General features: G+C 38.1%; 1 protein-coding gene across 1 annotated transcript; it reads right to left on the bottom strand.

Annotated features, from left to right (window-relative positions):
• Window positions 1-9769: 9769 nt before the first annotated feature.
• Window positions 9770-11145, bottom strand: LOC149052757 (uncharacterized). The gene has a single exon (XM_089205548.1). The coding sequence runs from the start codon at window positions 11135-11137 to the stop codon at window positions 10685-10687; it is 453 nt and encodes a 150-aa protein (XP_089061674.1). The 5' UTR covers window positions 11138-11145; the 3' UTR covers window positions 9770-10684.
• Between the last annotated feature and the right edge of the window lie 4247 nt (window positions 11146-15392).

The following is a 15392-nucleotide window of genomic DNA, read 5'->3' as shown; positions in this document are numbered from 1 at the left end:
GGATATAACGCGCGCTGTCATTGGTTGAAAGAGCGTGCTCTATGAGAGTATAGAGCATAGAGCTGAGCTAAAGCTGTCACGCCATCTGCCAATTGTACTATGTTCGAGCTTTTCCGGGACTTCTTTTTAGCTTTTCTCTGATAATTGCAGGTGAAATTTCGGAACTGAAGCGAGCCGGCAAGTAGCAACAGAAGAATCAAACAAAGATTTGCAAATATACCTGGCGCCGTAATTTACGTTTTTTAAACGTGAGCAGATACGAAAATCCTCAAAGGAAAAACAAAATAAACATTCCGAGTTTTAAAGATTTTCACCCTCAGTTAGATAGCAAACTTACGCACGGTAATAAAAATCAAACACAGCTAAAACTCGTATAGTATATAAAGTTCAGTGTTCAAAAACAAAACAGAATAAAACAGATATGATGACAAATTTAACCAAACTGGCATAATTGTTAAAATTCATACTATTCATGACGGTGTCTGAGCGAATATGATCATGCTGAAGTTCATCGCGGCTCGCTCATCATGGCGATCTGCGGTCATCACAGTAAAGCAAGCCTCAGAAACTAAATCGGCCACCCTTCGAGTGAAAAAATAAGAGCTTGCTCTGATATCCTTTTCGATACGATGAGTGGAAAGTCACATCAGTCACTGCAGCCGAGTTTTGCGGCGCTGTCATCACGAGCGATCTTCATGTTCCGGTGAATTCGGCTGTCGTTCATTCAAAAAACACTCGCCTTGAACAGTTTGTTTTCTACCTTGTCATGTGAAAAAACTCGCGTCTTTTTATGAGCCATAATTCGGCTGAAGTTCACTGAACATTTCACTTCAAGATTCTGTATTAGAGACTTAAAAACTTCAGGCAAAAGTGTTAAATTCGACTTGCCGAACTGTTTTAGTTTGTAAACTATCGTAGAATGTGAACTTTGATGGTTTTTGAACTTTGATGTTTTGACACTTTTGACAGCTTTAGTCTTGTACAGCCAATCAGATTATTTGAACGATTCTAACAGGGATTCTGATTGGCTTATTGTAGCGTGCTTTATGAGAGTATAGAGCATGCTGACGACACTGTTGTTCGCTTTGGAAATAAAGTTTGTTTTGAAAATTGAAAGTAATGCTTGGGTAATTTAACGGATTCTACGTCTCGTGTTTCTCCTTACACTTCTTTCTTGCTCTAGCCGCTTCCTGCGTGCTTTATAACAGAACAGAGCACAGTCAAGGCTTCTCTATTTGTTAAATAGAATGTTGTAGTTTCCCATGCTATGTCATTAGAAAGTTTGAGTACCAATGTCACAGTGACTAAGAATTCTAGAAACTATGTACAGTCTATCCACAACACACATATCACGATTTTAAAATCCTTGTACATGATGATGCTAACGAAAGGATAAGCGAACATAGTAAAGAAATTGCGTATAGTCACGGACCGCCGTGACTCGTCGTCGAAGGCTTTTAGACAGAATAACAACTACATGCAGAGAAGGCATAGGTATTAACAGTTGTTTTAGTTTCTGCTATGGCAGATAAGCTAACACTCTCCTTTGGACTAACGACCTGAGTAAACATTAAGGGTTCAAAATGTTTTGTAATAAGCGAAATGCAAAGCTCAAAGTTCTGCTTAAAACTTACTTAGTGAAGCTCTTCGATAGGAATAGATAGAGATGATAATTGTTAATATTATTTGGAAGCTAATGCCCATAGTTGTAGACCTTTGCTTGGGGGGGGGGGGGGGAGAAGAGGGAGTCTATTCTAATACGCGGGCTAAAAACAATTGTTCAGTCGACTCTGATGATAATTTCGCTGAGGTTATAGAAGCGTCAGTCTTTATTACTGACTCATACCTTCAGTAAAAACTTCTCAGGAGTACTCATGGAAGATCAAAGTACACGGTCCAAAGGTACTCTTGTGTTCCAACTACTGACTGTTTAACACTAATCATAAAAAGTGGATCATGTGAAACTTTTAAAGTCCCTGTCATACATTATAGTACATGTGCCAATGACTCGATTTGTGAATCCTTTCACTGTGCAAAATAACTTGCTTATAGCATTCTGTCTGTGCCACAATAGCGAAGAAAACAACCAGGTACCTTTAATTTTGGAGGTTGTATATAAAGTAGGATCCGCATTCTTTCACACTTATGTTAATTGATTTCTTGCAACAATTTTGACCTCCGGCAAAGCAGACATTGAAGGAAACCTCACCAATGTGTGGTGACCACCGTATAGCCAGCCTGAGAAGATCGCACCACATCTATTATCCGGTATGCACTGGGTTGGCATTTCCCGAATACTATGGATGAGGAATCGTCGTCACATTTTTCTCCACCATAGGGTGTGTTGTAAGTGCTCTTTCTGTCAGCATCGCCCAGGTTTTGTTCATTCAGTCTGTGCCACAGTAGTGCAAATCACAAGAAGGTTGCTTTAGTAATTTGTAAGTAAAGTAGGATCCCCAGTCTTTCCCATAAATTTTAATTGATGTACTGCAGCAATTTCCACCCCTGGTAAAGCAGACCTTGGAGGAAACCTCACGATCTGCCAATGTGGGGTGATCACCTTTTAGCCAGCCTGATAAGGCTGCACCACATCTCCACTCCGGTACGCGCTGGGTTGGTATTTTTGTTCCTGCATCTCCCACGAAACGATACCATTCCCCGAATGTTATGGATGAGGAGTGGTTGTCACATTTTTCTCCACCGTGGGATGTGTTGTGAGTGCTCTTTCTGTCAGCATCACTCAGGTTTCTGTAATTATGGCATGGATCGGCTAAAAAGTTGAATTTCGGTTAATGCGATGTTTTATGTATTTCTTTATAAGGAAGCTTAAGGAAAAAATTATTGTATAAACTGCGGTGTTTTAGGTGGATTTCCCGTAACAATACGCTTACAATGTTACAATAACTTTTTTTTAAAAATAAGTTTGTTATCATCAATCAGCTGTGTCAGGTTTAAAAATGAATGGCAAAGCGTTGGCCGTTCTCAATCCAAGGTCGCTTGTCGCTTGGCTCTAATAAACAATTCGTATATCAAACAGACAATGTCGCTCAAAATTTCCTAGAAGCAGAAGTAAACGAAATGAAAAAATAAAACCGAAAATAACGTACTTGACCTGGGTAATGGCATTTCTCGCGGCTGAGAACGAAAATCGACAACTGGAAGATTTGCCACGGTCCGATTTTGGCTGTGTGCATAAAAATGTATCTTTTGTCGATAAGGAAAAAGTCAATAACTGATTTTGTGCAAAGAAAGTTACGCCCATTGTCTTTTTCTGTAATGGTTCAACGCATTTTTCCATCATGAGCCCTTTCTCAGACGCGCTTTAAGACCTTTTATTTGCGGATTGTATAACTTATAATTTCATTCTCCAAAAAAAGTCTACTATGTGCCGTTAGGTATTCTTTTACCTTCTCTGAAAATCTAACGCTGCCCTTTGGTTTGCTTACGGCCCATCCTGTTCGCAAAGACGAGTGGGGCGAAGTATCCACTGGAGAAGTGGGTGGTGTACTAGGATCTAACGAACAGCTCGAACACTCGATACCAGCAGTATCTATCGACGAGAAATTAAGGGCCCAGTCCCTTTTGATTTTATCATACTGGCTTTAACCTGCTGACTGTATGCTTTCAAACGTCCAGGTGCAGCTCCAGCTGCGAAAAGGTTTCGAACACTTCAACACATCCAAACACAGAGCATTCAAACAATGGCGTTGTACTCTATGTTTCCTTGCTGCCCTTTGAACGACGCTTGACCACACGCTTTTCAGGAGGATCATAAAACCCTTGAGATTCTATGGTTTGAAGGGACGTTTGACCTTGGTGCTTGATATAAATTACGTCATATGGAATGTACTTCCCTTTACCGATGCCATAACATTTCCAAACTCTCAGACCGATATCTCCATATTCGAAGTTGTGGAAGCTACTAAAATGCTCAATCTTATTTATACAAAGAGTGTTCTTTGATTCGTCTACTACTCTTACTGCAGCTGTTGTTCCCTTCACTGGCTGTTTCGTCAATGCGTATCCTCTGTCCAATGAAAACTTTAACAACCTCGCTGAAGACTCGCTACAGATAGAAGCCTCTCTGGTTTCGAAAAAGCACTTGCATGCTTGCATGGCACAACGTACGGCACAAGCTATCAGCGGTCTTCTCTTTTGTGCGGACCTTTGTGAGAACAGTATAACATCGAACTGGATCTAAATTTAAGCGATTATTTCTTCACTTCAGAAGCCTAAGACCTTCATTTCTCCCTCAGCTTCCAGACATGGAGAGTTTATATTCTGATTTTGGAAAAAAATTCAGCTCTGCAGCGATGTTAAATGGGTGATTCACCGCGAAATGTGGCCAATTCCGACATTTATTTTGATACCACGAATCACGATGGATGCCGCCTACTTTTCGAAGGCAATACCTAGCTATTTGTTGAAGTTATCATGGATTTCACCAATTTGGTTATTAGAAAAATTCTGAAGTGAGCCATGAAGCCGGGCTGCAAAGCGGGTAAGCTGTATTTATGACGAAATCTGCTCCAGTGGTTCGATTTTGGTGTAGGCGAAAAAATCGCGAACGCTCGTACATGTGCTGATTCAAACGGTCATAACTTTTGAAAAATCGAAAACGTACAGGGGTTTTTGGATATTTTTGCCTATAAAGGTCTAAACTTAACGGCTGTGTAGGATAGAATCGTCAACCAGGTCCCAAATCCCAAAACTTAGCGTCTAAATCAAGGTTATTTACGGCCATCGGCTGATGGCGATTTCTAGTGGTCAGAATATGCTAAAATTCGCCTTTTCAAATATGTTGAGAGGGCAAATTCTAACTTTATTGGCAAACTAGAAAGGTTTTTAAGCAATCTGATATAAATTCTGTGGCTTAACAATGCGAATCAAATATTTTACAACGTTACAAAATATGCCTATTTTTCAATTTTCGAGACGTTGCGATGGTCCCTACGGACTGGGAAATAATTATGGCCCGTAATGCAATCAGAAAATTATTTCGAATCAAACCAAATCTAATTTAGTTCTTTCCTAGGTAAAGTCTTTCTGTTAACAGAGTTTCAGGCAAAATTACTTTTGACGCAAAATTGACCGGGTGGAAGTAAGAGAGACAGCCTCTTAATTAGTAACTTCTGAATTTCATATTATGAAATGGAGGTTGCTGCCTGCCCCCATATTTTTTTTCCTGCAGAATTAATGAAAAAAGGTTACAACTTCTTAGGCATAACTACCATACTTGTTCCTTACATTCGAGACTTTTTAACTTTCAAGTTTTTTTTTTTTAATTTTTGCTTTCAAAACCTTTGCTTCCAGCTACCAAAAAATTTATCATGAAATGAGGCGCGTGGAAATTTGCTAATAGAGCATAAATGGGGTAAGTCTGGTCCGTCATTTCTCTCAAACAAGCATGATGACCTGTCTTTCTTATTGTATTTTTCGAAATAACCATATGTAGGGAACATTTAAAGAAAGATTTTAAAAAGATTGAGATAACTTTTTTTTTTCACCTTAATAGGTCAAAATGGAAAGTCTTAACCGCGGTCAACATTGATTTAACCAATCAGGTTATTCTGTTTGATTGCTTTCAATCCTTTCGAGACACAGCCTCATAATAATTCTATTTACAGAACAGTTATGTATCATCAATAAAAAATAATGGGGATCATTATTTTGTCTCTTGGTGGACAAAAACAATGCACATCAAGTCTACAAATATGATATAAAAAATCAAATCTATGTTTCTTTTTCCCTAAAGGTGCGCTGAAAGACGTTTCCAGGCAATTTAAAGGCACTAAAAACTAACGTGATTTTTTACATGGCCAAACAAGGATAGCTATTCAGTCAACATTATTTACAGCGAGTTCAGCCAGTACCATCTCTAAAAATGTGTAAGGCATCGGATATCAGTCGTCAAAGATCAGCCCTGGTAGCCTTCCTCGGTATACTTTTTTCTGGCGGATTGTAGAACCTATAATTTTATTCTTTATGAAAGTCGACTTTTCTTCTCAGTAAAGGCCTTTTGTGTTTATATGATAAACAAAATAATATATGTTTGCTTGCAGTTATGGACCTTCTCTTCTCATGTTCAACTCGATACTAAGAGATTATAATTAAGTCTATATTCTCTTGCTCGATACCTTACTCGTTTGCTGCTCTCACTCATGAGATAGCGAGTTGAACACTCGAAGAGAAATTCCATATCAACACGCATCTGTGTATTACTCTCGTCTATATTTAATGAGGACAAAATGGCCGAGTTTCTCATTGACAAGTGACAAGTGATGAGAATAAATAATGGTAATTGAACTGAGTGGTGTAATTTGGGCTGAAATCATACGCGTGATTTCAAAATCGAATGAGCGCGCAGCGCGAGTTCGATTTGAAATCACAAGTATGATTTCAGACCAAAATTAGTAGTAGTAAATCTTTATTTAAACTCGGTTAAGAATCTTCAGTTACACTAATAGTATTTTAATTACAATCATTTGTAAAAATTAAAATAACTATAAAAACTGATTTACAAGATTGCCGAGTGGGAATCGAATGTTTCAAGTGCGCGGTTGATTTCCTGCTTAAACTTCCCAATTGATCTAATCGCCCTAATATTCTCAGGAAGAGAATTCCACAATAAGGCACCGCTATAGCCAAAGCTACGTTTCAAATAGTCAGTACGCGGCTTGGGTATGTTTAACTTACGGAAATAATTACGCAAGTCATAGTCTGTATGTTGCTCACTGAATAAATCATGCAAGTACACTGGGGCTAACCCGTTGAGGAATTTAAACATCATTATAGCTTTCTGCTTTCTTCTTCTTAATGATAGCTGATGCCACTTCAGAGTTTCAACTTTTGTTCAGGGACTCTTAAAATACTCTTTCATACTCCAGCAATGTTCTAGTATAAAACAAATTTCTCTGAGATGGTTAAGAGTGGTAAAAATCTACCAACGTTCGATGAAAAAACATCAAACTACAATGGAACTTAACGTTAGATTGTAATACGTACATGTTACGGAGAGAAGAGAGTTGGAATATAGGATTTTTTTAACTGACATGATTCGTGGTTGTCGAGGCTGTTTGCGTTTTCCATCTTGTATCCAACTTTCTGAGTAGGATACGCTTAAAAATCTACGTTAAAACACCGTTCTATTTCACAAAAATGAGTTCCAATTATGGGTAGATGGTGAACGTGGCTGTTTTCCTTACTTAGTTTATTTGTTACTTCTTTCTGTATGAGCGATATATGAAATAAGATCGCACTCATAAATGAATCGAACGATGGAAAATGATTGGCAGTTTTCCAATCACGTTTACCAAACGTCAAGCAAGTCAACACAAGGTACGAAAATGAAGCATGCAAAAAAATTCCAGAGCAGCATCAAACCATTTCTGACGCAAATAGTTGTTTTCCGCTTTGCCCAATAAAAGGAATTAGGTCTCTTAGGAATATCATTCTATATTCTTAGGATAACAGACACCTGAACGTTTATAAGTTCTATTGGACGTTTTGAACTAAAACTTTCAAAATTTAGGAGATCAAAATTACATCCAGCGCATTTTTCATTCATTCCTACCAAAGGATGACGAGTGAATAGCAGACGTATCCTCCCTCGGTGTAAACGTATTTAAGAAAGCCATTTTAACCTGTTCTCGTTTACTTTTACCATCCTTCTTTAGAAAAAAAATGACTTTATCAAGGATTTTCTCATTTGCAGTTTAATTTTGCTAAGCCTTTAAAATGCGTTACCGGTCGTCGACTAAAAGGAAAAAGAAAGTACCGGTATACTTTTAGTCCCGAAGATTCGATGACGACGTAACCGAAAGGTACATGAATTGGGAAATCAGGAAATCTGGTCTGGTTTCCTTACTCAGAGCGCGTGGCAATGGAACATAACGCTTATATCTGTTGTGCTTAAATTTTCATCTGTGATTCAAATTTTTGGATCGCTGGCTCTGTATGCAATTGGCCGAGTAAGTTGTGGTTTTAGAAAACGCTCCTTTCACCCAATTCAATTCGTGAGCCATGAAAAGTGCTTCATAGGATTCCTACGCGGTTTTCAGCAATAACTGCGATCACTTACATTTTTTCGTGGAAAATGTACTCGAAGCCCTTTAAAGACATTCAAAACAAATTAATGTGGCGTTATGATCTATAATATTGTGGAAGGGCCATCAAAACTGCTCTGTCATCTATTAGCATACCTGTTAACATACCATGTTCAAATGTTTGAGTTATTAAACTGGATAGGCAAGGATATTGAATAACAGAAAGTGAACAAAAAATCGTGCACTGCCCAATCCACTATGTTCGTTGAGGACAGTGTGGATTCAAGACCTTTCGTCCGTCAGTTCGGGAACAAGTTTTTGTCGAATACTCTGTTAGTTTAAAAGAAAGAAATATGTTGGCGTTAATTCTGTGTTGCTATCTATATTACTATTTACCATAATTCAGTCCATCCTCGCCGTGGCCAGAGGCCCTCAATGCTGTTTGCCCTTTGCCTTCTACTCAGCTCTTCCCAGCTGACTTCTCTTTCCCCCTTCCCTTTTTCAATTTTCAGGTATAAGATTAATAGCAGATTTTATCGCGACGATTTCCGTTGCGCACAGCTTTTTTTCAATTTACCAGTGACAAATTTCCGGCGAAATTTTCTAACGAAAATTTACTCATGACACGTGACCAGCGAAAATTGGTCGCTCCTTTTCCTGTAACACTTGAACTTAAGATTAAAAACAAGGGGAAATAATGAGACCATTATTTTTTCTTGATGAAAGCAATTTATTAAAGAGACTATTTGTTGCACTATTGTTAACCTATTGTTACCCTATTTGTTAACCTTTGCTACCCTAATAGTAGCAGTATGCAGGACGCTTATCATATATGAACTTCGTAATGGACCTCGCCCAACAAAGAGTCTCTGTGTCTCAGTGGTAGAGCATCGGAGCGCGGAATCCGAAAGTTTGAGGTTCGATTTCTCATGGGAACTCGGATTTTTTTCTTTGTCCCACGCTCGCGACAAGACGAAAAAAAACATCTTTCTCTATTTCTTTAGCGAGCTCAAAACCTTACCATCTTTCCTATTCTACTCGTTACCTTGTGGGTGTGTTCTAAATAACTTGGCTCAAAAGGTTTAGGCATAAGGTGTTTTATGGAGGAGAAACTCAACTTCTTCTTTTATCAGAGGGGGAAAGTTTCTAAAGAAACTGTGGTGCTGTGTAGGTGGTAGAGTATAACAGGGTAATTTAGTTTTATCAACTGAGTTGATATCTCAAATTGACTACCGTAAAGAGTTTTACAATTGACTTTTAGAGCGTTAGCCCTTCGTCAGAGCAAATAACGAAGTACTTACGCTCGAAACGTTAGCCTTACACTCTCTATGGTGGCGAATTTACCTTATCAACTCAGTTGATAATGCTAAATTACCTAATTACCTCCCTTACTTTCCGCTGAGTATCATTTAATTAGTTGTGGATATGAAAATATTTATGCAGTCCATGGAAAACCAACGAGTACGACGGAAATGACAAAGTATTCTCTGAAATCAATGTAATTTTTGTTTTCCAGCAAGTGTTAGGGGCAGAAAATTTGATCGTTAAAATTCAAAAAGGGCGAATGCTCGCAGAACTGATATCACTTTGAGATATTCTTCAGAGGAATATAGAGGTAGAATTGGAATTTATAACTCGCTAGTTTCAGTCTCAAATATTCCAGAAAACCGGGAAGCCAACCATTGTATGAAAAGGTTCAAGGGGAAAATGAAAATAGACCAGCATATATTCAAGTCCTTTTATTTCATCTCTATATACTCAGGGTGCATATCGTAAAATCACACAAGTCATTTTTATGAATTCTCGCTTCCAAGCCAGGTCTTCACCAGGACAAGCATTGTTTTGGTTCATCCTTAAATCGAAGAGAGGAACGTCACTAATGGAGAGAATTTTTTCCAGGTGTCATAATTACATGTATTCACATCGCTTAATCAAGTCGAAGATTTTTATAAATGAAAGTAATAAACAGATTTATACAGCGCCAAATTCACTAATTGTCCATGGTGTTCTACCGTAAGATTATTGAAAAACTGAAAGAAAGGGAGAAAAGGAAAAAAATATATATATATATGTATACGAATAGACTAATTTAAAAATTATAAGATAATTAAACATATTTATCATCAAAAAAAAATAAACAGGGTTACGACCTTGTTCAAAAAGATACGTTTTTAAACGTCTTTTAAAACTTTCAATTGAAGAACTAGATCTTATTCCAAGTGGGATCGATTTTCATAGTCCTGGTGCCGCCACAGCAAACGTTCTCTCTCGGGGGTCGCCAGAGGGTATTGAACAGAGGACCTTAGTGTCCCTTTAGAGGTGCAATAATTAAGAAAGTCGCATATGTAGCCGGGCACTGCTCCATTGATAGCTTTGTAGATCAGTGAAAGAATTATATAAACTATACAGTGACGGACAGGAAGCCAGTGGATCTCCTTTAGGATAGGGGTCATGTGATCAAATTTCCTAGTACGTGTAACAATTCGAGCTGCACTATTTTAAACGGATTGCAATCTCAGCTTGTAAGCAGACGCTGAGGTAGACCATATAATAGTGAGTTGCAGCTATCTAATATTGAAGTAATAAATGCGTGAACAACAATTTTCTTCTTCAATGTACTTTCTAATTTTGGCGACTACTCAAACATACAAACCATACACTGCAACACACGTTTTTTCGTACCCATTATCGCCATAACCCCATTTGAACAAGTCCTCGCTGTACCAGATTTGGAATTCTTGGTTCGTCTCCACCGTCAGAGGGGTAGACAAATTATCAAAAAGCAGTTGTGGCGATTCGGTTGTGGCCCAAGGCAGGCTGTAAAATTTGCAGTCCCGATAATCTGATAGGAAATTACTCTTTGGGAGAAGAAGAGTACGGTTTTTGTCAGTTATCAACGTGGCCATTTGGTTGGGAATGAGACGGTTCCAAAGGCATCCCCATTTGGAGTGAAAACTTGACTTTCGTGCATCACAGGTGACGTAACCAGATCTGTAGGTTAATTTGAATGTAATGATGTTACCGGCTTTGGAAGTTCTAAAGAAACCATACGAATCATCTCTTGCTCCAAAGCAAACTGTAGATGGCGTCATCTGTATCCATCTTACTGTTGGGAAAAGAACCAGCACATGTGTGATGAATTGATTTTGAACAAAAGAATGTGAGTTAGGTAAAAAGAACACACGGCAGGACAGCCAGCCGCTTAGTCAGACAGATGGATAGGAAAGCAGGATGGACAAAAGGGGATTCAGACATCTGGAGGAGCAGACGGAAGAGTGGTTGGCAGAATAGGACTAACAGTTGGATTCATCGATAGATAACTTAAAGGGTCAGTTAGAGTTTTTCATAAAAGTATTTCACCAAATAAAAAATGTTTTTTTACCTACCGTTTCTTTCCTCGCAATTGGTGCCCTTGTATTCAGGCGGGCAAAGGCATCTGTAACCTTTGTCTGTAAATCCTGTCTGGCAAGTGCCATTATGTTGGCATGGAGTCTGTCCACAAGTGTTCTAATGTGAAAACAAGGTTTAAAAGCAGATATATGCCAATCGAAGTGGTAAGTTGTAATGGTACTATAAAATGAAAACTGAAACGTCACATGAGATCAGATCAACTGACCACCCAGCCAGGCAACAAATCAACCATACAAACCAATTGGAAACAAACATTGCGCAGCCAGCCAAACAACATGTCAGCAAATCAACTTAACATCGAACATTTACGAGCTAAATAACCCAAGGTTGAGCCAACTTTATATACTAATCTACCAAATGACAAGTAATGTTATTAAAAAATCACCAAACCCAGGATAAACGAAAAGCACAGATAAGAATGTACTCACCATTGTTCCTTTATATATGTAGTTTGTCCAAGACTTGAGATCCTGAGGATGTACGTTGTGTGTGGAATTATTTAGTTCGCATTTTGTGATCACTGAAGATCCGCTGGTCACTAATTCGTTATAACTGACGCAGTTGGGTTCCATGTAGCATAGAGCTGAGCAGAAGTCTTGCACAGGGGATTCTACGGTTCGTATCAAGTGGTTTATGAACCGTTTGCCAGGGAAAGCAAGAGAAGATGTAAATTCCATCTTGCGACAGAAATCTTTTGGAAATTGAATCGGATTTTATTAGTACCATTTACGGTTTAGTCTAGACAGGTAAAGAACCAGTTTCGTTTTTGAGGGACTGAGCAAAGCCAATGGAGTAATAAAACTTACGAGTTGTATAACAACATTCCAAAATTGATTTTTATTCTAAGAAGCCAGTCTGAGTTAAAATATCTGAAATTTTTTGTTTTGGCTGCGAGGGCTTTTTGATATCCTTGAGTTATTGATCTCACTAGTTAGTTCAATTCATGTGGATGAGACATAAATTCCACACTTGCCCTAAACTTTAAATTTTTTCTTAACTACTCGTAGAGAGGAAAAACAAAAAAAAACAAGAGAGCGTAAAAACAAGAGGAAGAAGAGAAGACCGATGAAGAGTCTTGTTGCCTCTCGATAGCAGGGAGTTTTGTCACCCACTAGTTTCTCCAGTCCTTGCATTGTAACAGAAATAACCGGGAGTCCGTTTTAATTTTAATCATACAGTAGGAAGACCTGCATTTTTTATGCGTGGGCTGCGATTGGCAACTTAGAATTTGGGTTGTTTTAACAACACCAAACAGAAAAAAATGTGTTGTCATTATTAAACAAAAATCAACACGTCGGCCTTAGGCTGATCGTTCATGTGACATAAAAATTTTTCCAACAATTATCTTAGAATTTTGATAAATAAGTTTAGGCTGGATGGTTTCAAGTCTAGTTAGCTATATAACCTTTATATCTATGGGAAAAACTGAAAATAACGAATATGAAATTGAATGTGCGTCTGACTTAGTTGAACTGTAATTATTTAATGTCAGCTCGGAGGAAATGAGAGTATAACTCACCTTCTTCACCCGCAACTTTGATTATCAATAAAGACAACAGGGCGACCAAGAAGTAAAATTTTCTGGAAGAAGCCATGGTAAGGACTAAATTGAGCGGCTGCGTAGGATAATCGCTGGTTACTTCTGAAAAGATTTTTATCCCAATTTACTTCTTTTGTATGCAAAGAGTTCTAATCACACATTAAGGAGATGTGGATTTTCTTTGCGACTTTGTGCTTTGTAGGGCTGCGATAGGCTCAGAATTTAGCTTAGGCGGCACTCGATCTGATTAAGGTAAATAAAACTCATTGAAAATGTGTCAATTAATATAAGCTCGATCGATTGAACAGCATGCGAAATATTCCGCTACTGAGATAATTGTGAACGGAGTTATTATTGCGCCTCTAGGTTTGAAACATTTTTGACCACATGATGATCGACTAAAGGAACAGGTGTAATGGTTATTCCCAGAGGATCAAAATATTATATTTTTTACTCTTCCTTTGCCGTCACTGAAGCCGGTGGACATGGAATAAAGGATGTGACTTGAAGTAATTAATGAGGTGTCTGAAAAAGGAGCAGGTTTAAAGCTTATTCTCCGCACGTCAAGTTTAAATCGAGAAAAAAGTTCCATGCTTTTGTTGATGCCCTGTTACTAAGATGAGAACGTCATTTTATTTGTGGACACAGAATTCCTATTCATATACTTTATTTCCAAATTCTGATAACCTTCAGTAGTTCGAGATTATCAATTGCCTTTGCAGATGAAAAGAAAATCAGAAGCAACGTCAATTACTTCACCGTTAGTTCATTTCTCTAAACTTATGAAAAAAAGTTATCTTTCACAAACAAAGATCTGGTCTTTCATTTGAACTATTATTTCGGCGTCTATTTTAGAGAATCAATAGCACTCTTTATTCATACAAGTGTGTTACTTGAAGTAAATAAATGTTTTCTTTTTGTTGGCTGTTAAGCCTCCTTGACTCTGTTCAAAGCTTTTTACGCGTGAATGAAACGTTTTGGCTCACTTTTGATGGCTTGGAATGTAGGTCCTGCAGCACAGCAGCTTAACTTTGTTGTAACCGCTGGCTAAAGAAGAGAAGATCAATAGTTCCCTTAAAATGTCAAATGTAAACGAGCGCCAGGTAGCTTGAATCGTGAAAACATCTAAACTCAGCCATAATTGTGTTAATCAAATACGAACTTTTTGATTTGTTCAAACCTTTCACTCTGATTGCGCGCCTCTTAAAATGCTATGAGTCGGAAACCCATTATTATCAGTAATTATTTTGGGTTATAGATGCACGTAGATCTTCCTCAGCTCAAAGATTATGGAGGATTAAGTCAGTGGAGGCGAGAGTGATATGTTTATCAGTCACATATTTACGCGTGGTTCTTCTCGCAAAGATGTCTGAACGGCTACACAGACTCGTTCATAGACGTACCTTAAAAAAATAAAACAAAACTAAGGGAAACAAACAAAAGCCGAAGACGTCGCTGCCAAATTTGTAAAGGTCAGCGCTGGAAATTTAAATTTAAAAGAAATATTCTACGGTTCTAGATGCCATGCCATGATGTTTTTCGTAAATCGTCTAGTAACACTTGTCAAATGTTTTAATCGTGCCAAAGCGGATCAACCTTGGGACTTCACCATTTCACATTATAGGATGGTCACCAAACTTAAAATAATGGAAGTAATGATTATGATGAGAAATAAAATTGGTTAATTTCGTGATAGGCGTCTATCTAGATAGCGATTCATGAGTCCTCTTTTCACGTGGAGTTATATTCCTCAAAGTCAGTCTGTACCACAGTGGCGCAGATCACAAGTACATAGTGGCTGAAAAAGTTTTGTTGATATGGTAGGATTGATAGTTTATACTTTAATCTGATCGGTAGCAACAGCCTATACTTTTGTGTGAAAAGCAGACCTTCCTGTCAACTTCCCCATCTTCCATTGCGGGATTAGCACCACTTAACTCTTTAACCCCAAAGATCTGATTGTTAAGTCTCCCTTCAAGGTGCTTCACATTTCCTTATGAATTAGCTTAGAGGGTTTAATGTTAAATCAGGGAAACAACTTTTTCCTGATAATTGTAGGTATTCTCATTACCTATATCCTAGATAATGAATGGATTTTGTTGGGAGAAGTAACAGGTTAATCGCCTTTAGGAGTCAAAGGGTTAACCATCCTGGGTTCGCTTTACTACATTTATAACTATCCACGCAGGTTGTTGGAGTTCTAGTTTCTATAGCTGTCACGAAACGGTACCAGTCCTCGGAGAGTTGTGTGTCACGGAACACTGGACCATTTAGCGGTGTGTCGTCAAAGGTATTTCTTTTTTCGTCACCCTGTTTCATAACACGGATCGACTACAAATTTAAGTATTAATTTTAAAATAATTGTAATTATTGCAATTAAGAATTAATGTTTTAGA

The sequence above is a fragment of the Pocillopora damicornis genome, chromosome 1, assembly GCF_964200805.1.
Source record: "Pocillopora damicornis chromosome 1, jaPocDami1.2, whole genome shotgun sequence".
NCBI classification, from domain to species: domain Eukaryota; kingdom Metazoa; phylum Cnidaria; class Anthozoa; order Scleractinia; family Pocilloporidae; genus Pocillopora; species Pocillopora damicornis.
Note: the sequence above shows the minus strand (reverse complement) of the source record. Positions and strands in the feature narration are given on the sequence as shown.

Excerpts from the sequence above, each read along its gene's own strand:
- LOC149052757 (XM_089205548.1), bottom strand. The coding sequence starts at position 11,137 with ATGACGCCATCTACAGTTTGCTTTGGAGCAAGAGATGATTCGTATGGT.